The 27,421-nt window shown below is 33.5% G+C and overlaps 1 protein-coding gene across 5 annotated transcripts in view; it reads right to left on the reverse strand.

Moving 5' to 3' along the window:
* Nucleotides 1-447: 447 nt before the first annotated feature.
* Nucleotides 448-27,421, reverse strand: part of CENPC (centromere protein C) — a 67,097-nt gene continuing 40,123 nt past the window's right edge. For 3 of the 5 annotated variants that reach the window (XM_037150031.2, XM_037150033.2, XM_037150030.2), the window contains 8 exons: nt 25,877-25,959; nt 22,664-22,723; nt 18,468-18,572; nt 17,606-17,734; nt 8,664-8,759; nt 6,867-7,021; nt 1,787-1,877; nt 449-698 (listed from right to left, as the gene is read on the reverse strand). In XM_037150031.2, the coding sequence (XP_037005926.2) occupies nt 628-698; nt 1,787-1,877; nt 6,867-7,021; nt 8,664-8,759; nt 17,606-17,734; nt 18,468-18,572; nt 22,664-22,723; nt 25,877-25,959 (790 nt within the window). In that variant the 3' untranslated portion in view covers nt 449-627. Of the gene's footprint in view, nt 699-1,786; nt 1,878-6,866; nt 7,022-8,663; nt 8,760-17,605; nt 17,735-18,467; nt 18,573-22,663; nt 22,724-25,876; nt 25,960-27,421 lie in introns of all 5 variants that reach the window. The other 2 variants (XM_053655009.1, XM_037150032.2) reach the window with 2 other exon arrangements.

Genomic DNA, 27,421 nt, shown 5'->3' on the forward strand with positions numbered 1-27,421 from the left:
CTCTTTGGTTAATTGAAGGATAAGTTCTAAACAGAAGCATTATTGTGAAATCCGCAGTTTCAGAGAGCATGACCCTGCTAACACACTGATTTCAGACTTCTAACCTCTGACACTGTGAAACAATAACACTGTGTTTTAAGCCACCCAGCATGTACTACTTTGTTACAAGAGCCCTGGAAAAGTAATACAGGTGTACCATTTACCACAGTCCTTTATCACTGAATTATTTTGATTAGTGACTTAAAACTAATATTTGCAAAAGATGTTTTAAATGAACAGATACATTAATCAGATCTCTTATGACAAAGAAAAGTATTCTATATTCCACTGTAGGAGTAGTGATTTGGATATTTTTATGTTATTAAAATTCTAAGAATATGGGCAATTCTAAGAATGTAGGCTTTGTGTAAATTCATGGAAAATTAGAAGATTCATATAGAAGTTCGAAATATTTATCAGATACAAGTACACACAAAACTAAATAAAATTTTTATTTTAAAATATCACTAATAATTACAAATTAAATGTCCCAACTGCACAAACGATTATATATCTATAGGCATGTGTGTATATGTCTATACATATACACATAACATGCACGCACATATTTAAACTTTGCTTCATCTTTCATCTTTTTATCTGAGTAAAAAGAAGAACACTTTCCTCATTCAGGAGATTTTTGATGTTGTAATAATTACCTAGAAGTAAAGTGATAAGAAAATAAAATTAAAAATTATTTCTGTAAGATATTTCCTTTTGATTAAATGTTTAGCCATCACTTAGGTAATTAAAGTATATGGAACCAAAAATCAATTCATCTATCCCAAAGTACCTCTTCCTTAATAACCACCATCTGTGATCCACATAAGGCTTGAAAGAATGTAAATTTCACTTCATTTTGATCATGAATACAAAGATGAATTAGAAAAGGGTATGGGAAAAGAAAATCTCTCTGAACCCAATGGTTACTAGGTCTTTGGAACTGTTGTGGATTCTCCTAAACCAGACATATGTATATATATATAAGTAAGTATGAAAGGTAAAAATCTCAAAGTTAAAAAAATAAAAGCAAATGATATTCTTAAATAAATTAGGTAATAACAAAAAAATGAAATACAGATGAACAGCACACTAAAGGAAGGTTTATAGCACTGAGTACCATACTGTGACTTTCTATATATTAGAAATTGATGTATATTTAGATTAATAGAGTTAATACACATAAAGTATTCATAATAGTTTTGACACATACAAAAGACAAAGTTGTTGTTATTGTCATTAGAATATAAGCTCCAGGAGGACAGGAATTTTGCCTGTTATGTGTCTCACATTCTTAGAGGTATGGTTAATAGACTCTCAATTACAATTGTTGAAGCAAGGAATGGACAAAGGAACATATAAAGATTCCAATATCCAATGATGTGTTCTTCAACAGCTGATGAAGCATACTACTATTCTATATGTTTAAAATAATCTACTAAAATTGTTCAACTACCTAATGTCTTAGAGATAACACAAGGGAAGTAATTTTCCCACCACCCTGTATTTTCTAACTAGATATTTTTATATTCAGCAATATTGTAAACAACTGCTGTTCAATTTTCATGCATTGAAACAATATACTTACCTAATGACAACATTTTTTAAAAATGTATGTATCGAACTTCTTTGGCATTAGTTATATCATGCTTCATTTTGACCACTGTGGCTTCCATTTCTACAGTGCTCATGAGCAACTATATAAACATTTAACCATGTGAAAGAAAATGTCTTTAATTATTCTTACCTGAAGGAACATAAAACGAATCCCCAGTTGTTATTACATAAGGTGTTTCATGTAAGGTACATAAAAGGTCACCAAAGTTAACATAAAAAACCTGTAAAATTAAAAATTAAAATCTCATTCAAATTGATCCATCACAACAACTATATTCCCAAGAAATCGACAATAAAGATGGCAGGCAGAAGAACTGCCTTCAAAAGATATTCATGTGCTGACCTCCAGAATTTGTTATGGCATATACAGCAAAAGGGACCTCCAGATGGGGAAATTATCCTGGATTATCGAGATAACCAAATCTAATAACATAAACCCTTAAAAATGGAGAATTTCTGCTGCTGGAAGAAGAAGAGAGATGAAATAGAGAAGTCAAGGAAATTTAAAGCATGAGAATGAGCTGTGGTGCTGCTAGCACTGAAGATAAGAGGGCCATGAGTCAAGGAATACAGGCTACTTCTAAAGGCTGAGAATGACACCTGGGCCAACAGCCAGTGAGGAAAAGGGAAGTGCAGTCCTACAACCACATGAAACTGAATTTTACCAACCATGTGCGTGAACCTGAAAGCAGACTCATCTCAAGAGCCTCCAAAAAGGGTAAGATCTCCCAACATCTTGATTCCAGCCTTGCAAGAAGCTAAACAGAGAACTTAGCCCAGCCCACCAGACTTCTAACCTACATTCAAGTCACTAAATTTGTTTTAAGTTGTTAACATAGCAATAGAAAACACAAAAGAAGTTTTATTCTTCCTTATGGCTTATGAAAATTCAGAACTACTAATAAAGAATACCACCTAGCTATACTGGAAAAACAGCTAGGTATTATGTAACTTCTTTAAAAGTTACATGCTTGGGACATGTTACTATCTGACTGGTGAGTCAAAGAGAGAACAAAAAACAAAAATATAAAACAAAATCATACATTTAAAATAGAATCAACTTTAAGAAAGTAAAAGAAGATAAATCTAACTCTTGGTCATATAGGCTTCCATATTCAAATGTGGAAAATTTTATATTTCATACACAGAAGGATATAACAATGATTGTTTTGGGGGGCAACTAAGTAAAAAATGTAAAGCCTTCAAACATTGAGACTCATATTTTGAGATTCAGCCATCAAGAATATTTTGCCATAGAAAATTACTCCTCCTCTTCCTCATTTTTCTCCCCCCTCCCCTTTTTACCATTTTGTAAAATCAATCTAAAATACCAGAAAAACAACAAGCAGCTAGCAGCTAGCACCTATACAGCACATACTTCACACCAGCCACTGTTCTGGGCACTTCGTTTTTACTCATCTAATGTATGTACCTACGAGCGAAACTGGTGCTATTTTAATAGCTTTTCACAGATGAAGAAAATGAAGCTCAGAGGAGTGTAACTTTCCAAGGTCACAATGTGGATGGCAGAGTTGGGATTTGAACTCAGGCACTTAATTCCAAAATTCATGTTCATAGCTACTACTAATACTAATTCCCTAAGTGGGAAAAGAGCTCTTGAAGTGGTTGTAAAGGTAGTTTTATAATTTAATAAAACAAATACTTTTATTACAGCTAAAAATAATTTGCCTTAAGACAATCGGTAACAAACCAATTTGTTTGCTTAGAGAGCACACCACTTCCCATTTTTGCAAACAGTTCACTAAGAAGGTTTGAAATACATAACAGAATGATGAATTCCTATGAATATCTAACACCCACCACCAGCCCTATTCAAAGTCTCTCTACTTCCCCTAGTCCATATTATTTTGAAATGTCCAGAACCAGAAAGCATCTGTAAATATTTCAGTGTGTACTGAAAGATCAGGTATTTTAATAAAATATGCTTGTGCGCAATACTGCCATCATACCTAAAACTAAATGAATATTTAATATCAAATAGTCAGTGTTCAAATTTCCCATTATCTCTTAAATATCATATATTTTAGGGTTTGTTTGAATTGGTATCCAAGTAAGAGTCTTAAATCACTCAGTCTATAGTGGTTCTCAATTTGGGTATGATTTTGACCCTCAGGGGACAACTGGCAATGTCTGGGGATATTCCTGATTTTCACAACTAGAAGGGTACTACTAAATTTGATTGGGTAGAGGCTAGGGATGCTTCTAAACATCCTACAATGCAAAGGATAGCTTCTCACCCCGCACCGCAACAAAGAATTATCCAGTCCAAAATGTCAACAGCGCTAAGGTTGAGAAAGCCCAGTCTACAGGTTTCTCCTTGTTCTGTCTTTTTTATTTCTTGCAGCTTATGAATTAGAAAAGTAAAGCAGCAAAGTTTGTATTAAAAAATCTTTGCACATCTAGATTTTGCTAAATACAAGTCCAGAGTATCACTTGAAAGGTCTGCTATTCTTTATTTGCTAAATTGGTAGATGTAGAGACTTGATCAAATTCAGGTGGTTTTTTTTTTTTTCCCTTCTTTGTTTCTGTTTTTTTAAGGAGGTAGAGTGAGTAATACTAGTTCACAAACAATCTTGTATTCTTCCAGCAGGAGGCATGAAACATCTGGTTGTACTCTTTAGATGTGAGCAGACACTCATGCTCAATGCCTAGATCCAATAGTTTATCGGGAGTTGCAAAATAGTAATATTGCATTCTAAAAATCCTTCTTCATTTATTACTTGCAATATTTCTAACAAGAACAAACTTTCCCTCGTCTATTATTTAGTTAACTAATAATATGGTTTATATGAGAAAGACAAACTAAATGTTTAATTATTTCCCTTTATTTACCATACTTGTCAAAATGACATTCACTGTCTAATTTTCAAATATTTCTACCCTTTGCTCATTTGTTTTCTTTCTGTCTTCTGCCTTTTTTCTGCTTTCACATCACTTAACTTTTAAAGTTTTCTACTTCTTAATCTCTTCTTATCTTCTAGGAAAGTTCTCATAGTTAATTTGTTAGTTCTTGTGTGAACTGATTTTAACAAATCTACTTCAATGTTTCTCTCTCTCTCTCATAGAGATTAGCACTAAATTTGAAGAAAAGAGTTAATGAACCATGCTACTTCTCCATCTTATCCTTCTATTTGTTTCTCACAAACCTACCTATACAGTGGTGCTTTGACACTCATCATTAATGTGAAGTACTGAAACTAAGAAGTACCAAAAAATGAAGCATTTCCTCTTGGTGGGGGGCTGGAGGTGGGGGTATCATGACTGAAACAAGTTCTAGCAAGTCCAACCAATTCTAAGTGCCTAGTAATGAAACATTTTTTTCTTGTCAAATGTAACAAGTATGGGGTTTGATGAGTCCTCAAGCTGTCTAGTACTGAGAGATGACTGTATTTAAAAGTGTGCTTCATGTTTTAAAAATGTAAAATTACTCCCCTTTTTATTAAAACTTCCACTAATTTTCATTATAAAAACTTAAAGGCAACATTTAGAAGAAATAAAAATCAGATACAATCACTTAATAAAATGTTATTTTTCTATAGTTCCTTCAAATTTCTATCATTCTTATTTTAAATTCTAACAAGGAAAATACAGAATATTTTATCTTGCATAGTTTGTTTAAATGTTTCTCCTCAAGGTCTTCTCATGTAGCTATTTTTCAAAATAATGTATACTTAATATATATAAAAACAATATAATATATTAACATATAATATAAACTAATAAAAAATGCTCAGTACAGACCCTAGAACATGTGAGTGCTAAATAAATGCTTATCATATGGTTTACCTCATTAGTAAGTCAGAATATAAATATAACCATTTTTTTTCTGCAACACATTTCAATGGTTTCTAATTATTGTAGTTGCTGTCAATGTTACAATGATTAACCACATATGTTCAGCTTCCCTAACTTTTCATTTATTTTCCTAGGAAAAATTTCTGACCTAAGAGTCATAGGTGAATGAGTACAAATTACCTCCCAATAATTTCCACTAATTCAGTGATTATAAAATAAAATATCCTGTGTTTTAATATGGAGTACTTTGAATATTAGCCATGTTAAACATTTTTAAGGTCTTACTATTCCAATTTCCTTTTGCATAATAAAGGCAAAGGCATTACATTTTAATAGGTAAATACTATTAGTTCAGTGATGACATTTCATAATGCTTTATCTTCATTATTAATTGTCCCTCAAAGACTATACAGGAGTCATATATTACTTAAGTTAGTTAAATTTATAATTTTTACTCTTTTAGTTAAAATGTTTGGAGTTCTATAACATTTTAAGATTGGATTAAATAATATTTTAAAATATTTTAAATCTGAATTCTAGTTATACTGATGTAGTAATAAATTACTCTTTTGACTCTCATGTGTACCTTTCCCTTTCCTTGCCTCAATTTGCCATTCATTGTTAATATAAACTCAATGATGTTCTTTCCTTTTCTCCTTTTTCAGCTTACTTTAATTTTTTCAGTATAAAGAACTGTTTTGAATGCGATACCCCCAGTAACCAATGATTTTGTAGGTTCCAGAAATTTTATTTACTGAAGAATGTGCCTTAGATGTAATATTTTTTAAATGCTGATGTAATTTTAAATATTCTTTAAACTTAGTGATTTTCGATTCTACAATTTTTCAATTCAGAAACAGAAATATCATATACATCAGACCAATATTACAGAAGTGTGTATCTCCTCATGTAGAGTTAGAGACTGACTCACCCTGCATCTCATTATAACTTTAGCCTATAATATTACTTACACTTACTGAAGCAACTTCCAATTCTAAATCTGCTGCTAACTACTTACATGATTTGGAAGAAGTCTCTTAAGTTCTTTACTGCTGAACTGCATGACTGAAGAACTGAGATTTAGACTAAATCTTAATAACCCCTTCCAGCTCTAAAACTCTAATAAATCTCTGTGCAAACCAATATCCTAACATTCTTTTAAGTAAAGATCATTCCTTAAATTTCTGAATCTCAAGGCTATACTGCTACACACTGAAACTTTTAAATAACCATTGCTTGACTAACTCTAAACAGATGTAACAAATAAAAGAAGTAACTGTGCACTATAATAAGGTATCATTTCTAAGAAAACAGCATGTTTAATGTCACATCATGTCAAATAAAACAGAAAAGTACCAATAGCAAAACACAAATATAGAGAGAAATATACTCACCAATGTATCCAGGCCAACATGCTGCTTTCCCTTTTCTTGATGTGGTCCTAATATCAATTTTCCAGTAGAAAAAATGGGTGTATCCAATGTTTTATATACTTTCAAGTCAGCATGTTCAACTGAAAATTGATACATATCTCGTGGCCTTAAAATATCTAAGGATAAAATATTAACATAAATATAAGGCAATAGTAATGGCATTGCTCAATTATATAACATACAGACACATAATTATAATAGTCATTCTAGACATAAACCTGCCTTAGAAAGTCAAAAGTTATTAAGATCATTGACGTTGGAGCTACAATGCCAGGTGTCGAATTCTGTCTTACAGGCTATGTAACCTTAGCCGCATTATTTATCCTTTCTCTGTGCCTACATTTTCTGTTCTATAAAGTAATAATAGTTTATGCTAGAGTTGTAAATATCAAATGAGTTAACTTGTGCAAAGTATTAAAACACTGGCACAAAGTAAACATTAACTAAGTCTTAGCTATTAATAATAATAATAATGGCAGTATTACTATTATTTCCCTTAAAGCTCTAATGAAAAACAAAAGTAGCTAAGACATAAGAAAGACTTCCATATATTTAAAATTCTTTACATGGCCCACAATACAAACATATCATCTTCATGCCAATATATTCCTTTATGTTTATTTGACTAATTATTACACAACAAGATCTTTATTTATCGGGTAAATGCTCTAAGTAACGACAGTTCTGACTGTTGCTCAGAAATTACTAACTCCCTTTTGAGTTTCCTTTTTACTTATAAATCTTTCCGGTTCTACAATTAATACATTCTTCTATCAGCTTCTGACTTTCCCTGGGTATTTGGGAATGCTAGTAATCCCACTTTACAGGACATACAAAATACAGACTCAAGAAACAGATAAAAAGTGATGAACTCCTAACAACACATACAACTTTTCTAACCTGGTAACAGTACAGCAATATTTTCAGTTAAGACACTAAACAAAATTATCTATCCTTCCATCTCTGCCACCAAATAAACAATCTGAATATAGAAATAACTTTGTTACTTAAGAATTCAAATGGAACTCACTTCACTGTAAAAATTTTAAGTGTGAATACTATTATAGTCTCTGTGGTTTGACCTAAATGTCCTATGACTTAGGATAAAAGGTCTTTGGTATTCACTGAGAGTGTTCCCTACTTACTCCCACCACACTACACTCATCCTTTGGGACCTCCCATGGTTAGCCAAGATACTAACTTTTAATGTCTACTCAATAGAGCAGAAGACATCTACAACATTGTGCCAACCCTAAAGTTAAGTGTGGCATTTGTTTGGCTGATTGATGCACTTGCCAGTCATCCCCAAAAAGTTTCATGTGCCAGGTACTATTATTGGAACCTCACTGCCAAGAAGGCTTTCCAAATCCTGCCCACAATCCCTTTGTGGTCTCATAGTAAGAGTGTGTCCTGTTGTCTGCCTGCTAACTTGCTATAGTTCCTCATAAACAGCCCTTGTCCCTATATATCCTCCTGGTCAAAGACCTGGACCCTATCAGGGAAGGCAACATGCCTGATAGTAACACCTGTATCCCAGAGCGCAAATGCATAAGGTGCTGTAGGTCCCCTAAAAGCTGTGTGCCATCAATGCTTCCCCAGACTATTCCTCATATGGGCTGCTTATTGAAGTTAGTCCCTCTACTGGGCATTGGTTCTGAAAGAGCTAGAAAGAGAAAGTAGACAGGCTGGTGAGCAAGCCAGCAGTTTGTACGTATTAGCTATTAAATTAAGCATTTTCAATATTATTCTTGATCTTACCCATGAGAATAATCTTTCTTGTTTCTGGGTCCTTTACCCTTGTTGGCTGCAAAGGATCTCCCAGAGTTATATTCAGATTTTGTACTAATTTTTCCTCTGCAAAAGAAATACAATAGAAATATAAACTATGTACTTAAAATTCATTTCTATTAAAAAAAAAACCTAGTAGGAAATACACCTACGGACAAGTTATAAAGGAGAACTGCCAGAGGCATTAACAATCTCTTCCTATTTACAAATGACTATTCTGATAAGCACTATCTCCAAAACCACAATGATTTAATATAAAAGCAAACATCCTACATTTCTTATTTTATGTACGCTTGTTATAATATGACAACTCTTGAACTTCTGTATCAAGAAATTAAATGGTTTTGCATATTCTCAAAGAGAGCTGGAAGTATGCAATACACATTAGAAAGAAGTCATCAAAAAGTCTACTTTAACCATGGCTGGGCATTGAAAAGGTCAGCTTCATTTCACAGGGCCATTTACTCATGTAGAAATCTTTTATTCTATGCTATTAATGATTATTTATTTTTTTTAAGTAAAATCAATTTGGACTTCCAGTCAAGATGGCAGGGTAGGTAAGTGCTGTACTTACCACCACCCATACATATATTAAAATTAAAACTGTTTTAGAATAACAATCCTGGAGGACAACTTAAAGACAAGCTGAACAGAATGTCTACCAAGAAACTACTAGAACTGATCAATGAATTCAGCAAAGTAGCAAGATACAAAATCAATATCCAGAAATCAGCTGTATTTTTATATGGCAGTAACAAAGTAACAGAAATGGAAATTAAGAAAACAATGCCATTCAAATTGCTTCAAAAAGAATAGAATGCCTAGGAATAAACCTAACCAAGGACGTAAAAGTCCTGTACATGGAAAATTACAAGACATTAAAGAAAGAAATTGAAGAAGACACAAATACATAGAAGCACATACTGGGCTCATAGATGGGAAGGATTAACATCATTAAAGTGTCCGTACTACCCAAAGCAATCTATAGATTCAATGCAACTCCTACCAAGATTCCAATCATGTATTTCACAGAACTAGAACAAATATTTCAAAAATTTTATATAAAGCCAAAAAAGGCCCTGCATAGCAAGAGCAATCCTGAGAAAGAAGAACAAAGTTGGAGGAATCACACTACCCAATATGAAACTACATTATAAGTCCACAGTAATCAAAACAGCCTGGGACTGGCATAAAAACAGACACATAGATCAATGGAACAGACTAGAGAGTCTGAAAATAAAGCCACATCTTTACAGTCAATATTCGACTGAGAAGCAAGCACGTACAATGGGCTAAGATAGTTCATTCAATAAATGGTGTTGGGCAAACAGGACAGAAACCTGCAGAAAATGATATTAGACCACCTTCTTACGCCACACATAAGAATAAATTCAAAATGGATTAAATACTTAAATGTTATACCTGAAACTATAAAAATCCTGGAAGAAAACATAAGCAATGAAATCTCGGACACTGCTCATTGTAATATTTTATTGGATCTACCTCCCTGGCAAGGGAAAAATAAACAAACAAATGGGAGTACATCGAACTAAAAAGTTTTTGTACAGCAAAGGAAAACATCAACAAAATAAAAAACAACCCACAGAATGGGAGAACATAGTTGCCAATACATCAGATAAGTGGTTAATATCCAAAATTTATAAAGTACTTATAAAACAAAATACCAAAGAAAACCCAAAAATCAACCCAATTAAAAAATGGGCAAAGGACCTGAATAGACACTTCTCCAAAGAGGACATACAGATGGCCAATAGAAATATGAAAAGATGCTCAATGTCACTAATAATCAGAGAAATACAAATTAAAACCACAATGAGATACTATCTCACACCTGTCAGAATGCCTATCATCAAAAAATCAGCAAATAGCAAGTGCTGGTCATGATGTGGAGAAAAGGGAACCCTCTTGCACTGTTAGTGGGAATGCAGACTGGTGCAGCCACTCAGGAAAGCTGTATGGAGATACCTCAAAAAATTAAAAATGGATCTGCCTTTTGACCTACCAGCCCACTTCTGGGAATATGTCCAAAAGAACCCCAAAACTAACTTGATAGAACATAAGCACCCCTATGTTCACTGCAGCATTATTTACAATCACCAAGATATGGAAACAGCCCAAGTGTCCATCTGTAGATGAGTAGATAAAACAACTATGGCACATTTACATAATGAAGTACCACTAAGCCATGAAAAAAAAAAGGAAATTTTATCCTTTGTGATAGTATGAAAAAACATTATACTAAGTGAAATAAGCCAGTCAGAGAAAGAAAAATACTGTATGATTTCACTCATATATGGAATCTAATGAATAAACTGCACTAACAAGCGAAGTCGAGCAGGATGACAGCTAAAGTTAGAGGGAGATTAGGGGGTGGAAGGACTGAGCAAAAAGGAAAAAGAACTAATGGAAATAGACAACGGTGTAGTGGGGGAAGTCAGTATGAAGGGACTAAATGGTAATGGAAAAATACAATAAAAATTAAAAAATAATAAACATATTGAAATTTTTCAAAAAGAATTCTTTAAGTATATAAAAAGAAGACACATGGAGAGTGGTAAGAGAAGAAGAGATCTGAAACAGGCTGGACCCATACCTACTCTGGTGTTTAAGAATGGGGAGGAATATCTCAGCTATGGAAGTCCCCCTAAGGACTGGAGGGTCCCAGCCCCACACTCTGCTTGCTAATCTGGAGCACCAGTACCAGAAAACATGAGTCCCCCCATATCTACCTATGAACATCAGTGGGGATTCCAACTGGGTGAAATGGAGGGCTACTGGAGACCCATGGGAACCAAGCACAGACTCACTCATTCCTAAACACTGGCCCTGAGCTCTAGAGAAAAGACAGCACTCAAAAAGTGCTAGGGACATTCAAGAAGAAACTGAATTGTCTGGCTTCAGGGCAAGGACTAGAGGGGCAACTCTCAGACAAAAGTGCTAGCAGGCACCACTGTTCCTTTGTTGAGCCCTCCCCCCACACAGCCCGCAGGAGCAAGTAGATGCCAAGTCTGAGACTGCATTAACTGGCTCACACCACTCACCACACTCTGGTGATGCCCTGAGAATCCATCCTCCCAACTCCTATGCCCAGACAGAATCTCAGCAGTTGTTTCACACAAGTAACTTGGCCTCACCCAGTGGCTGGCCTCAAAATACCCTGTACCTCTTGGTAAGTGGTCCAAAGCCCAACACCAGTGACAGCTAGCCTTGGTTTGCAGCATGGCCTCTCCCAGGTGCCTCCAAGCTCAGAACAAAAGGAACTGGCATAAAATATTCAAAGCGATGAACAGCGAGGACTTACATCCCAGACTACTCTACCCAGCAAGTCTATCATTTAGAATTGACAGAGAGACAAAGAGCTTCCCAAACAAGCTAAAGAACTTCATCACCACCAATCTAGTATTGAAAGAAATGTTAAAGGGAATTTTATGAAAGAATAAAAATATGAATATGAATAAAAAATATGAGATAGAAAAAATTCTCACTGACAAAAAAAAAAAACAAAAACCCATAATAAAAGCAGGGTGGCCCTGGCCAGTTGGCTCAATTGGTTGTAGCACTGTCCTGAGCACCAAAAAGTTGTGGGTTTGATTCCTAGTCAGGGCACATACCTAGATTGAGGGTTTAATCCCCAGTCGGGGAACATACAGGAGGCAACTGATAAATGTTTCTCTTCCGAATTAATGTTTCTCTTTCTCTTTCCCTTCCTCTTTCCTTCCCTCCCTCCTCACACCCCTCCCACTTTCTCTAAGGTCAACAAACATATCCTCAAGCAGAACTGGAAAAAGAAAACACAAAAAGCTAATGCAAAGGTTAAAAGGCAAAAGTTGAAAGATCATACATGACTACAATAATAAATTAAGTAAAACATACAAATACACAAAAGGAGTAAAAATAAGAGACAATAACACAAATATGGAAGGGCGATTAAAAATAATAGTGACTGTAGAATGTATTAAAATTTAAGCATCCATCAATTTAAGATAGACTGCTATAAACATAGCTTGGTATACATGAAGCACAGGGTAACCACGAACCAAAAATCCACAGGAGACATACAAGAAATAAAAAGAAAGGAATCCAAAGAGAAAAACAAACAAAAACAAATCAGAAAGTAATCAACATAAAAGAGATGAGAGCAGGAGAATAAGAAAAGCCAGAGGAAAAACTACAAAGACAATCAGAAAACAATAAAATGGCAATTACTACATACCTATCAATAGTCACTTTAAATGTAAAGGGAATTACATGTTCTAATCAAAAGACAGGGTGGATGAATGGGTAAGAAAATAAGACCCATACACATGCTGTCTACAAGAGACCCATTTCAGATGGAAAGATACACCCAAACTAAAAATAAAGGGATGGAAAAAGACATTTCCTGCAAATAAAAAATGAAAACAAAGCCAGGATGTCAATACTTGTATCAGACAAAACAGACTTTAAACAAAGGATATAATAAAAGACAAAGAGGATATTTCATAATTATAAAGTGATAATCAACAAGAGGCTATACGTTTGTAAACATTTACCCACCCGAATGTAGGAGCACCTAAGTATATAAAGCAAATATTGATAAAGGGGGAGATGGACAGTAATACGGTAATAGTAGTAAACTTGAACACCCCATCAACATCAATGGATAGATCATCCAGAGAGAAAATCAATAAGAAAACAGCAGTCTTAAATGATATATTAGACCAAATAAATTTAATTGATATTTTTAGAACACATAACCCTAAAGCATCAGAATAATACACATTCTTTTCAAGTGAACATGGAACATTTTCCAGGGTAGACTACAGGATAGGCTGAAAAACAAGTCTCAATAAATTTAAGAGGATTGAAATCATATCAAATCAAGCACCTCCTCTGATCACAATGGTATGAAACTAAAAATTAATTATAAGAAGAACTGAAAACCACACAATCATATTCAGGCTCTATAATATGCTACTAAATAACGAATGGGTCAAAAACAAGCTTATGGAAGAAGTAAAAAAAAAATACCTTGACAAATATAAAAATACAATGACCTCAAATCTATGGGACACAGCCAAGGCAGTTATAAGAGGAAAATTTACAGCAATATACACTTATCTCAAGAAGCAAATCAAGTATCAAATAAACAATCTAACCTTATATTTAAGAAACTAGAAAAAAACAAGCAAAAATCAAAGTGAGGAATAAGGAAATAATTAAGATCAGAGTGGAAATAAAATAGTCTAAGAAAACAATACAAAAGATCAATGAAACTGGCTCTTTGAAAAGAAAAACAAGATTGACAAACCTTTAACCAAACTCATAAAGAAAAAAAAAGAATTCAAACAAATAAAATCAGAAATAAAAAACGAAAAGTGACAACTGATACCATGAAAATATAAAGGATTATAAGAAAATACTACAAACAATTATATGGCAATAAATTGGACAACATGGAAGAAATGGATAAATCCCTAGAAACACACAATTTTCCAAGGCTAAATCAAGAACTATCAATGAATAAAATCAGTAATCAAAATACTCCCAAACAGAAGTCCTGAACCAGGAGGCTTCACAGGTGAATTTTACCAGATATTCATAAAGTAATTAATACCTGTCTTTCTCAAACTATTCCAAAAAATTCAAGGAGGGAAGGTTCACAAGCTCCTTTTACAGGGCCAGTATTCCCCTGACACCAAAAACAGGAAAAAAAAAATTACAAAAAAAAAAGAAAGAAAATTATAGTCCAGTATCTATGATGAACATAGATACAAAAATCCTCAACAAACTATTAGCAAACTAAATTCAGCAATACATTAAAAAGATGATAAACCCTGCTCAAGAGGGCTTATTTTTGGGATGCTAGGTTCATTCAATATCTGCAAATTAATTAATGTGAACACTATATAAACAAAATATAGGATAAAAATCACATAATCATGTGGAATAGATGCAATAAGAGCATTTGACCAAGTCCAGCACCTATTTATGACAAAAACTCCCAGTGAAGTGAAAACTGAGGAAACATATCTTAACATAATAAGGGCCATTTATGACAAACCTACATCTAACATCATATTCATTAGTGAAAAGCTAAAAGCACTATCCTTAAAGTCAACAACAAGACAAGGATGTCCACGTTCACTACTTTTATTCAACAAAGCATTAAAGGTCCTAACCACAACATTCAGACAAGAAATAAAATAAATGGCATGCAAATTTGAAAGAAAGATATAAAATTACCATTATTAACACGATACTATAGAGAGAACCCTACAGATTATACTAAAAGAACTTTCAGAACTGATAAATGAATTCACTAAGTTAGGATACAAAATTAATATTTATAAATTTTTATACACCAATAAGGAATTATCAGAAAGAGAAATTTAAAAAACAATCAAATTTAAAATTATATTAAAAAACCACCTTAGGGGTAAATTTAACAAAGGAGTTAAAAGACCAGGACTCAATAAACTGTAACATATTGAAGAAAAAATTAAAACACAGACAAATAAATGGAAGAACATACTATGATCTTGAATAGGAAGAATTAACATCGTAAAAAAGTCTGTAGTACCCAAAGCAATCTGTGGATTCAATATAATCCCTACCAAAACACCAATGGTATTTTTCACAGAACTAGAAAAAATAACACACACACACACACAAAACCACAAAAGATAGCCAAAGCACTCTTGAGAAGGAAGAACAAAGTTGGAGGTATCACAAAACCTGCTATCAACTATATCACAAAGCTATATAGTGATCAAAGCAGCATGGTACTGGCATAAAAACAGACACATAGATCAATGGAATAGAATAGAGAGCTAAAAAATAAATTAATACCTATATGGTCAATTAATCTATGACAAAGAAGGCAAGAATATAAAATGAAGTAAAGACAGTCTCTTCAATAAATGACATTGGGGAAACTAGACAGGTAAATGTAAAAAAAATGAAACTAGACCACTTTCTTGTACCACATACAAGAAGAAATTAAAACTGGACCAAAGACTTAAATGCAGGACACAAAATCATAAAACTCCTAGAAGAAAATATAGGCTGTAAACTCTTAGAATTTACCATTAGTAAAATATTTTTGGACATGCCTCCTCAAACAGGCAAAACAAAACAAATTGTAGTGGAACTACATCAAACTAAAGAATTTTTGCACAGACAAGAAAACCATCAAACAACCAAAAAGACAACCTACTGATGGAAGTAGCCAATGATACATCCAACAATGTGTTGGTCACAAACTGTTAGTTAAGTCATACAACTTAACAGCAAAAAACAAACAAATAAATAAATAAATAAAAAGAAATCCAATTTAAAAATAGCCAGAGGATCTGAATAGACATTTCTTCAATTTTATACGAATGGCCAATAAACATATAAAACAAAGCTCGACATCACTAATCATCAAAGAACTTCAAATTAAAGCCACACCTGTCACAATAATCAAGAAACAATTTAGTATTGGCAAGAATGTGGAGAAAAGGGAACCCTTATGCATTGTTAGTGGGACTGTAAATTGATGCAGCCAATATGGAACACAGAATGAAAGTTTTTCAAAATATAAAAAGCATAACTACCTTATGATCCAGCAATTTCACTTCTGAATATTTAGCCTAAGAAATCCAAAACACTAATTTGAAAAGATATATACACCCCTATGGTCACTGTAGCATTATTTACAATAGCCAAGATACAGAAGCAACTGAAGTTTCCACAAATAGACACATGATAAAAAAAAGATGTGATACATGTGTATATAAATATTGCTTGGCCACAAAAAATAATAAAATCTTACTATTTGCAACAACCATGGACAGACCTAGAGAATATTATGCTAAGTGAAATCAGTTAAAGAAAGACAAATACCATATGATTTCACTTACATGTAGAATCTAAAAAATGAACAAATAAAACAGAAACAGACTCATAGATACAGAGAACAGATTGATAACCAGATTTGGGGTAGGGCAAGGAGCTGGATGAAAAATAGGAAGGAAGGGATTGAGAAGTACAAACCAGTAGTTACAAAACAGTCATAGGAGGTAAAGTACAGCACAGAGAATATAATCAATAATACTGTAGTAACTATATATGGTACCTAGTGAGTACTAGACATACCAAGGGATCACTTCTTAAGTTACATAAATGTCTAACCACTATACTGTACACCTGAAACCAATATAATATTGAATGTCAACCATAATTGAAAAATAACTTACAGAATTTAAAATAAAATCAGTTTACTTTCAAAATTTGGGGGGAAAAAAGTAGATATTAAAAAGTGAATTTACCACCCTGGCTGGGTAGATCAGTTAGTTGGTGCATTGTCCCATAGACTGAAAGGTTGCCGTTTCAATCCCAGGTTAGGGTACAAACCTAGGGTTTAATCCCTGGTCAGGACATGTCTGGGAGGCAACTGATCGATGTTTCTCTCACATCAATACTTCCCTCTTTCTCTGTCTCCTTCCCTCCCTCCCTTCCTCTCTCCCTCTAAAATCAATAAACATATCCTCAGATGAGGAATTTTTTTGAAGTGAATTTACTCTAATGTATCATATTAGAAGTTTTCATAGATAGATTTCAAAAGTCACAGTTACTTTGAGAAATATGTTCATACTCTGAAAGTAACTTTAAGGTTATTTTATAAATAACAGTGCTTTGAGAAGTAGCTCCTATAAATTTTGAAATCTATCTATGAAAACTTCTGATGTGATACATTAGAGTGAATTCACTTCAAAAAATCCTTATGGCTAAAACCAAGGGGCAGGGTGGAAGCAAAAGAGGGAGGTGGGTTTGACTGGGGTGGGTGGGGAGTGGTAGTGGGGGAAATGCAGACAACTGTAACTAAACAACAATAAAATAATTTTTTTTTAAAAAGAAATTCGTACTTCTTTCATCATCATCAAGACAGATCCTTTTCCTATTAACTATTTTGTTCATTTTTTTCGTTTCTCCTTTTGCCTTCCTCTTAAATGATACTGTGTCAGGGGACAGTATTCCACCAATTACAAATCCTCCTGAAATTTAACAACAAAAAAGAAAAAATGTCAAATCTGGGAAAATGAAAACTTTAAAACAGAGAGAGCTCCTTTAAATTATTATAGCAATTTCCTTACAAAGTACAAAGAATACATTATCATTACTACATTCTAGAGCTACTTCAAATAACATAAATGCCAACCCATTTCCCTAATGTGTTCACTATCCTAAATCTACAAGCACTGATTAAATGATTAAATTACTTTTGTTGCTTGAAAGCAACCATCATCAGTGAAGGTTTATAACAAACAAAAGGCCAGCGATAAAATCTTTATAATAATCCAAATGTGAATTTCAGTCCTTTGACTTAGATACATCCATCCAAGAAAGGAAATAACTTCAAGGTAGCACTGACTATACTTTCTTGCCTACCCTCTATCATTTCTGTAGAAATTACATGTTCTAATTTAATGTTTAATTTTATGCAATTAGAAGCCTCGTTACATAGTATAGAAATAATAACACTCTATAAAGCCACATACACCTTAAACTGCTACCAAAAAGAATAAGAAATTTACATCTCTATAAGTAATAAGAGAAATCTGAGTTTCAATCTACTCTTGTCACATTTCAGTGAGATGATGATTGATGATGATTAAATGAGATAATGTATGTAAATATGTAGGACAGCGCTTAGCACATAATATATATAAATAAACTATAGTAATCCTCATGATCATTTTTTGTCAGACATTAAAATGTAAATTTTACCTGATTCCCTTTCTTTGTAATCTACTCGCTCCCCCCGCCAGTATTCCAAAGGTTTCAATCGTGTTCTCTTGGTCCTGCGCACATTTGGTGTGTTGGAGGGCAATACTGTAAAAAGATATTATACAAAAATATAAACATATGTTCAGTTGAATGATACTTTGCAATGGAAAGATTGATATTACCTTCTAGAACACTAATGATGCTTCTAGACAAAACAGTACAAAATTTTAAGACATATGAGCTAATAATTAAAGTAATGCCAATGAAATACTAGGCTTCCGGATTAGCAAAGATTTAAAACTTAATAATACACAGGGTTAATGATGTTAAAGGTACACAGGAACTCATATATTATAGGTAAAAATGTAAAGTAATTGAAGACAATTTGACAATACCTATAATACTCTTTGACTCAAATTTCATTTCTAAAAAATGAGTTTGTAATAATATTCACAAAAGTGGGCAAAGCTGTAATTAAAGAACATGTATGGTAATACTGTTTATAGCAGAAATAAAAAATAAATATTAAATTGAAAGACATCTAAATGCTCCATAATAGGAAATACATACAACAGGACAGTCATTTGTGCTTGTGTTTGTGAGCACAGCACACATATCTACTCACTTTATTTGAACAGTGCAAAGTTCTCTAAACTCAGTTGAGTTAGTTAGCTATGTAATCCAATTCTTATGTTATTTGTTTTTGTTTGCTAGAGTTAAAATGGTTAAAACCATTTTAAAATGGTTAAGCCATTTTTAAAACCATTTCTAAAAATGGTTTATCAAAATCTCCCAGTTTAACTGTATTGTTAAATGAAAATCTCCTTGCTTTTTCTTAGTTATTACTTTACATATTTTAGTTGCTAGGTTATTTGGTAAACAAAAGTTTATGATTTTTCTATCTTCTTCATAAATTATCCATGTTATTGTTGCATGTCCTTCCTTACCCTGTTCAGCACTTTTATTTTAACCTTAAATTCCACTTTGCCTAATATTAAAATTGTACTATTTTTGTTTATATGAGCCTACCTAATTTTTTGACAACCTTTTATTTTAAAACTTGTTTTAAGTGTTTCTTATAAACATATAGGTCAATTTGTATAACTTAACCAAATGGAAAGTCTCTATCTTATTAGAGGAATTCAATCTATTCATACCTAGTGTAAGAAGTTTCCTTTTATTCTTTCCATCTTACTTTATATTTACAAGTCATATTAGTGATTCTTCTAATTTTTATTGATTTGATCAAATGACCATTTCTTTTCTCCCCTCTCCCTCTTGGTCACTTCAGAGTTGTGCTGTGCTTTTTCTCTCTAATATTAGTTAACATCCCATTCCTGACACTCAAAAATTAAACTTATTTTTTACAATTATATAAAAAATGATTTTCCTTACCAAGACATGCTATCCTCTCTTTTTTCTTTTGGGTAAAATGAAACTTTTAGACTTTAGTAGGCCCCCCTTTTCCACCAGGGATATGTTCCAAGACCCACAGTGGATGCCTGAAACTGCAAATAGGACCAAATGCTATATATACACTACTTTTTTCCTATACATACATATCTTTCCACTTAAAGGAAGCCCTTCATGGCTTCTCTTTGGCATATCCAAATTGTTAGCAGCATTACTCTTGCACTTTGGGGCCATTAGTAGTAAAATAAAGGTTACGTGGACACAAGCACTGCAAAGCCACAACAGTAGATCTGATAACCCAGATAGCTACTAAGTAAATCCCCCAGGTAAGGTATACAGTGTGGATACACTGAACCAAGGGATGATTTACATCTCGGATGGGATGAAGCAGGACAATGGGAGATTTCATCACATTACTCAGAATGGCAGGCAAGTTAAAACTTATGACCTGTTTATTACTGAAAATTTCCATGTAATATTTTCAGAGCATGGCTGACCATGGATGACTGAAACTGTGGATAAGAATGGACTACTGTACTTTTATTACCCCTTTCCTGTCTTATTTTCCTCCCCACCACACTAACTTTCAAGATGGTCTGGATTTCAAACTATTAGTACAAAAACCCCTATTTAACTTTTATAAATCCCAAACCACAACAGCATTAAGTAGTAGACACACCCTAAGGTAATCAGCACCGAGTTAGGCCCTCGTATAATCCCCTCCCCAGGGATGCATATGGAACCTATGACTTTGGAAACTTTGCATATGGCAAAGGTGGCGGGAAGTCACTCCTGTGATTACATTATGATTATACACATGACAATGGATGATACACTTATAAAATACTATCTAGCAGAGGCCGAAATTCTTCTTTGTTAACTTTGAAGAAGCTGCCTGCTGTGAGGGGGCCTATGAAAAGTATCATCTGTCAAGGAACTGCAGATGGCTTCTAGAAGCTGAAAATAGTGGCCCACAAGCTGACAAACAACAAGAAAACAGATTCCTCAGTCCTACAATTTCAAGAACTAAATTGTGCCAACAAGCACATGAGCATGGAAAAGGGACTCCACCTCCAACAAGACTATACAACCCAGGCTGACACTTCTGATTTTTAGTCTTTGAAAAGCTGGACAGAGGACCCAGCTAATATGTGCCTGGGCTCCTAGTCCATAGGAATCATGGGATAATAAACACGTGTTTTCTAAGCCATTGAATTTGTTATAATTTAGTACACAGCAATAGAAAATAAATACATATTATTTAAATTTAACCACATATGTTTCAAGATTCATTCCTTGGTACTGTTCCTTCTCTCTGGACTCAGTTGTGACTTGCATTAGAATACCCAACATGGATATTTTACATGAAGGAGAGTAAACTAAATCTTTGTATTATCTGGAAAACAACTACCAGAAAGAAAGATATCTTGGGTAGATATACAATTAAATGGATTGTAATACATTTCTGAAAACAGACTACAGATGTTAACTTTATTCTTCCAGTATTACACAGATGGGCAGTGCTTAGTCATTTAACTTTGTTCTTTGTGCATGGAAATTTTCCTCTATTCTTAAAATTTAGGAATTTCATTCGCTCTATGTGTAGAAGTATATCTTTTTCAATAATTCTGTCTACCAGTTGGTAAACTCATTTAAACTGCAGATTCAAGCTTGTATTTAATCCAGAAAGTTTTCTTTAACTGTTTTCTTTTTTCTAGAGATTCTATTACTTGCATGTTTTGTCTTCTGTCTCCATGTTATTCACTGGATATCTTTTTTCCTTGTGGATTATACTTCTACCCTCAGGAATATCTTCCATGTCAACACCAGCTACTAACTGAGCTCTTATTAGTGACTATCTTTATTTTCAGTTCATTTGCCAACTTTTTAAACTGAAAAATCACAGTATTTTAGTACCTAGAAGTCTTCTATGCTATAACCGAACCTGTGAATGTGCTCATATTTCTTTTGTTAACTGTTATCCATCTACTATAAAAGTTATAGTACAGCTCACCAGAAGCTGTCTACTATTCTTAGAAATAATTCTTAAAGATAATGCTGAAGCCCCTGCCCAGGAACATTTTTTTCTTTTGTTTATCTATTTCTGACTCTAGTCAGTATTCCACTCCCTCCAAGACAAGCATTAAGCAAGGTATAGCACTCTCTCTTCAGATGGGCTTGCAAAATACTGAGATGTGAGTTTGTGGTTGAAGCAATTAGAGAAAACCCCACTGGTTCTCTCCAGGCACAAGTGCAAGGGCGCTCACAGCCTCAAGTACAACCAGAAACATAAAAAGCCACTCCAATTCCACAAAGGTGCGAGGTCCTATAAACTCTGACTGGCAAGTATCTCTTTGTAGTGGAACCACAGAGCTTTAATCCTCACACAGATCTCTATGGGTGCCCCAGTCCCCAGGCTAGTACTACTTTGCTATCTTATCTACTGCTTTAGTTAGGAGTGAACTAGATAAAAATGGAGGGAGAAGTTTCAGGGATACCTAGCTATACTTTATAGAATTCTACCTCCTAGGTCCTTAGCCTAGGTAGGATCACCTTCTTACCGTGACAGAAAGAGTGAGAAAGCTACAGGATTTACATATTGACAATGAAGAAACTCAGTGGCCTGTGACGATTTAGTGTGAAATTCATGAAAGCTAAATATATAGTTTTAATTTATCTGCCAATTAATCCAAACAATACTCCCCCCTGCTTGAAAAAATTAAGTACATTTAGAAACAGAGGTTTTATAATATGAAACCATTAAAAGACAGAACTAATCTTACCTAATTTGTGATGTATTTTGTTCTCTTGTGTTACTTTAGATCTTTTTACTCTTGAGTTATCTGCAAAATTCAAAAGATAAAAATTTTACCTGACAATGTATTTTGTTCTCCTTCAGCTTTTCACTGTTAAGGACTAAGACTAAGGAAAGTGTAGCATTTGTCTAGATTTTGATTATATCTAGTGAGCAAAAGACTTAAAAATAAAAAACATGTTTTCTATTCCTTGTGGACTTGGGTGAAACAAGTCACTGGGTAGATTAAAATGTGGGGCATAATAATTAACAATTAATATGTTAATAATATAATCTATGATCTTTAAAGTTCTAAATTAGTACAATTGTACTGAATCTAGTAGTGTGCCAATTATGTCAGGGACTCTCAGTTTCAGTAGGGTAAATAGCACCTAAATATAGCTGCCATCAATTCTTTTTCTTCCCATGCACAAATGTTCTTTATCAACAGATGGAGTCTAATCCCCTTCTTGAATTTCTGCTGGCCTTAGTGACTTACTTGACTAGCAATGCAGCAGAAACAATCTTCTGGGACTTCAAAGGCTAAACCTAAAAAGGTATACAGGTTCCACCTGAGCATCTTGATCTTTACCCTGGGGACAGCAACCACCATATATAAAGACTCACTGCCCTGAGATTGACACACTATGGGAAAACCCCTGCTAACCACAGGGAAAGGTCATGTGGAGGAAAAGAGATGCTTGGCCAGCCCCAAACTGTTCCAGCCACCCAGGTTGGGTGCCAAACATGTAAGTGAAGAAGTCACCTTGGACTTTCTGCCCAGTAAGCTTTCAAATTACTCCAACACCAGAAACTTGCATCTAAACACAATGATATGTACAGCCCAAGTGAGAACTGCCCAGCTAAGCCAAGTCCACCCACCAAACCATGAGAGATAAAAAAACAATTTAAGCCACTAAGTTTTGGAGGGTTATATGGCAATATGTAAATGGACCAGTTAATGTCCATGAATTGGCTAAAATTTTTTATATAATTTTGCATGTAATATGCATTTCCTGAAAAGTAGATCTAAGCTTTCATTATATTCTCAAATGAGTTCATGAGAGCAAAAGATTATTAAAAATGACCGAATTAGATACTTTTTAAAACTGCTGGTTTGGAAGAAACTTTATTGACCATAAAATAATTTCTCTGTCCAGAACAGCCAAATTTATAGACATCAAAAACAGATTAGTGAATGTCTAGGGGAGGGAGAGGGGTGGAAACGTGCCTGCTAAAGAGTATACAACTTCTTTTGGTGGGTAATAATAATGTTCTAAATTTTAGAGTACATAATTCAATAGTTAACTGTATGGTATATAAAGTATATCTCAATAAAGCTGTTACCAAAAAAAAAAAAAATCCAATTTCTCACGCAATCCCCTCTAAAACAAGGAGAAGACTAGTCTCTGCTTGAAAATTTTCCCACAACAGTGGGTTTTAGAGGCAGTTGGTGGTCAGACAAGAAACAAAGCAAATAAGTAAATATACTGAGGATAATAGAAGCCAGGTTTTACTACCTGAGAAAGAGTTTATAAAAGTGGACTGGGATCAGATATACTGATATGAAACGATGATTTCTAAATATAAATACAGAAATAAATATAGATACTTGTGTATATACAATGTAGACATATGGTTGTGAAACTACTTTGTATTTCAGTCCACTAAAAGAGCCTAGCAGTGATGATATCCTAAAAACAACGAGCACACCAAGCACCCAGATATAAGCTTCTACATGCCATCCTCTACTAAACGAAACCGGTTCCTTAGGAGAAATAACTTATTCCAGAGTTAAGACAGGGTCCTTAAAATTTACTATAAAATACAGAAAAATACAAACAATAAAATAAAAAAATACAAAAACAATATTCAAAACATGATAGAAACATGACTAAAGGACATAAGAACCAGTTCAAAGGATACCCATTAGCCAAATGTGGCATAATTTGAGTATCAGAATAAATGATGAAGATTATAACCTATCTGAATAAAATAGGAACCCAGTAGTAGTCCATAATAATGTAACCATATAATGAATAAATAAATGGGGAAGAGGTTAAAAAAACCTATTTTTATGGAATATAACTAATTACTAAAGGAATTATAGAAACTGAAAATAATTTGGTATCATTAATGGCTGATAATTCAAGTGGGAGTCTTAACAGATGCCAAGATTGGTGTGAAAGTTTGAAAAGGAACAAGTTATTAAAACAGTATCAGGACACTGCACTATAAAACACTTATCAATTATGAAAGACAAAAACTGTGTCTTTAGGTAAATAAATATGGCTATAATTTGAACAGATGGTCAAGACTAACATCACCAGTAGGAGATGGGTCAACACTGAGCCTCCTAACGTGACGTGCAAAAAACACAGCATCATTTCTGCAGATATTTCTACAGAATGCATGGACAGCATCTCATCATGAGGAAACACCAGACAGACCCAGGTTGAAGGTCATGCTTAAGAATGAAAAGCCTGTACTTTCTCAAGTTAGAAAAAGCTTAAGAAACTATTCCTTATTAAGAAAACTGAAGGGACAGGAAAGTGAAATACAATCCACAATCCTAGACTACATCCTGAACCAGAGAGAAAAAGAAATACTGAAAGAACTGCTGGTGGAATATGCATGGAGTCACTGAAGTAACTCCTAACTTAATGTTATCAACAGGGTCTTAGAAAGTTACTTTAGGTGAAATAACATATAAGGAAACAAATTTTACCGCAAGCCAATATAAATAAGAGTTTAAGTTCCTATGCCATATTTCTAATTCCAAAAGCCAAATCCCAAAATTTCTAAATTAAGATCCAAAACACTTCTATTATTAAACACTGATAAATGTGAGCTATACATATTTAAAATAGAGGAAATAGTATAAAGAATATGATATACCCATCACCAATACCTGACTAATTTTGTTTCATTTATATACCATTATGTTAGAGTAGATATCTTAACTGCCAATTACTTCATTATATCCTACTTCAAAGAAAGCCTCATTCTCTGTCTTGTCTCCTTCCTTCTCTCACCTAGATATAAGATCTCACAAATCTCTAAACATATAGCAAGGCTCTTAAAGAGTAAATATTCAATAAACATTTGCCATTGATGTTCATTTAAATAAAACACAGCCCACCTAATTCCATATGCATGATCCTGTAAAAATCAAGACAGTAAAAAATATACAATAACTTACCTGAACTTTCCTGAACTTCCTCATCACCTATAGCTGAACTATTCTTTCCAGACATTAAGTAATTCTTGAGCCTAGAAGGTCCACTTAAGAAAAAAAAGGAAAAAGAGCAAATCATGGAATTGGTGCTTTGTATAATACATATATCTAATTATCTATTGGGTTGGCCAGAAAGTTTGTTTAGTTTCTTCTCATAAGATGGCTCTATTAGTGCTTAGTTGTTTTAACTCATCTGAAACAATTTTGTTACATGTATTGTGACTGCTGTCATAACAGTGTACATTTAAAAAATACTTATCAAAACTGGTGAATCATATAGCTATTTTAATATTGAAGACAGAAGAATATACACAATATTTTCAGTACACAATGCTTTATTATTTCAATAGAAGTTAATATTTCAGTGAAGTCTTTATATTTCAGTGAAGTCAACTGAAATGCAAAAAAGGATTGTGCAGTGTATGGAGAAGGGGCTGTGACTGAAAGAATGTGTCAAAAATGCTTTACAAGGTTTCATTCTGGAGATTTCTAGCTAGATGATGCTCCACAGTCAGGTAGACCAGTTGAAGTTGATAGTGATCAAATCAAGACATCAATTGAGAACAGTCAACATTATACCACCTGGGAGACAGCTGACATACTCAAAATATCCCAATCAATAATGTTCTTGGTGAAAATGAATAATGTCTTTTAATTTACAGAAAAAACTAAATGGACTTTTTCACCAACACAATACCTTAAAGGTCATTTTCCCCCTAAAACTGACAATGGTTTCTTACTTATAAAACCAACAGTGATGTTTATAGATCAAGAATATACTTACTTACTGCATAAAACAAAGAATCTACAATTTAATTCTATAACTATCGAACATGATATTGAATTTTATAGCATTTTAAACTAACTCATAGGTCAGAGTTACAAATTTAAGTCATATCAAATAACACAGTTCAATAAAAATCAAATTATAAGAATATTATATATAAATCAGCTTTAAAAAAAACTACCACCAAAAAATGTAATTTAACATATAGTCCAGAAATCATTCAGAGATTATTTAGTTTATCTCAGCCTAGGTCCCTTTCTTCCTATTATGAATGTATTAAAAGGCCTAGTAGACTTAACCTACCAAATAATAAAGAAATCTTAGCCATCCCTTAAGTCTGAGAATCTGCTATAATTTACCATTTCTTCATTTTTAAAAAGGGTCTAGGGCTTCAGATATTGTAAGAGTAGGTTAATCTGGTTTGTTCATTGAGTGTGCTTGCTTTAAACATACAGAGTAAAGCAACTGTAAGTTTACAGTTGTGAGTATGCAAATACAGCTTATTTTGTATTATTATTTATTAATTATTTTCCATATGAACAACTATAAACCTACTTTTGCCCCAACCTATATATCCACAAATTCTTAGATATTCCCCCTCTCAAGAGGCAGGGCCTATTTGCCCTCTCCTTGAATGTGGTCTAAACTTAGTGCTTTCTTTCAAATAGAATAAAGTGAAGATGACAGTGTGCAACTTTGGAGACATTAAAAGGGACTATGAC

This window comes from Artibeus jamaicensis, unplaced genomic scaffold, assembly GCF_021234435.1.
Source record: "Artibeus jamaicensis isolate MK-2021 breed Jamaican fruit bat unplaced genomic scaffold, CSHL_Jam_final contig_908, whole genome shotgun sequence".
NCBI classification, from domain to species: domain Eukaryota; kingdom Metazoa; phylum Chordata; class Mammalia; order Chiroptera; family Phyllostomidae; genus Artibeus; species Artibeus jamaicensis.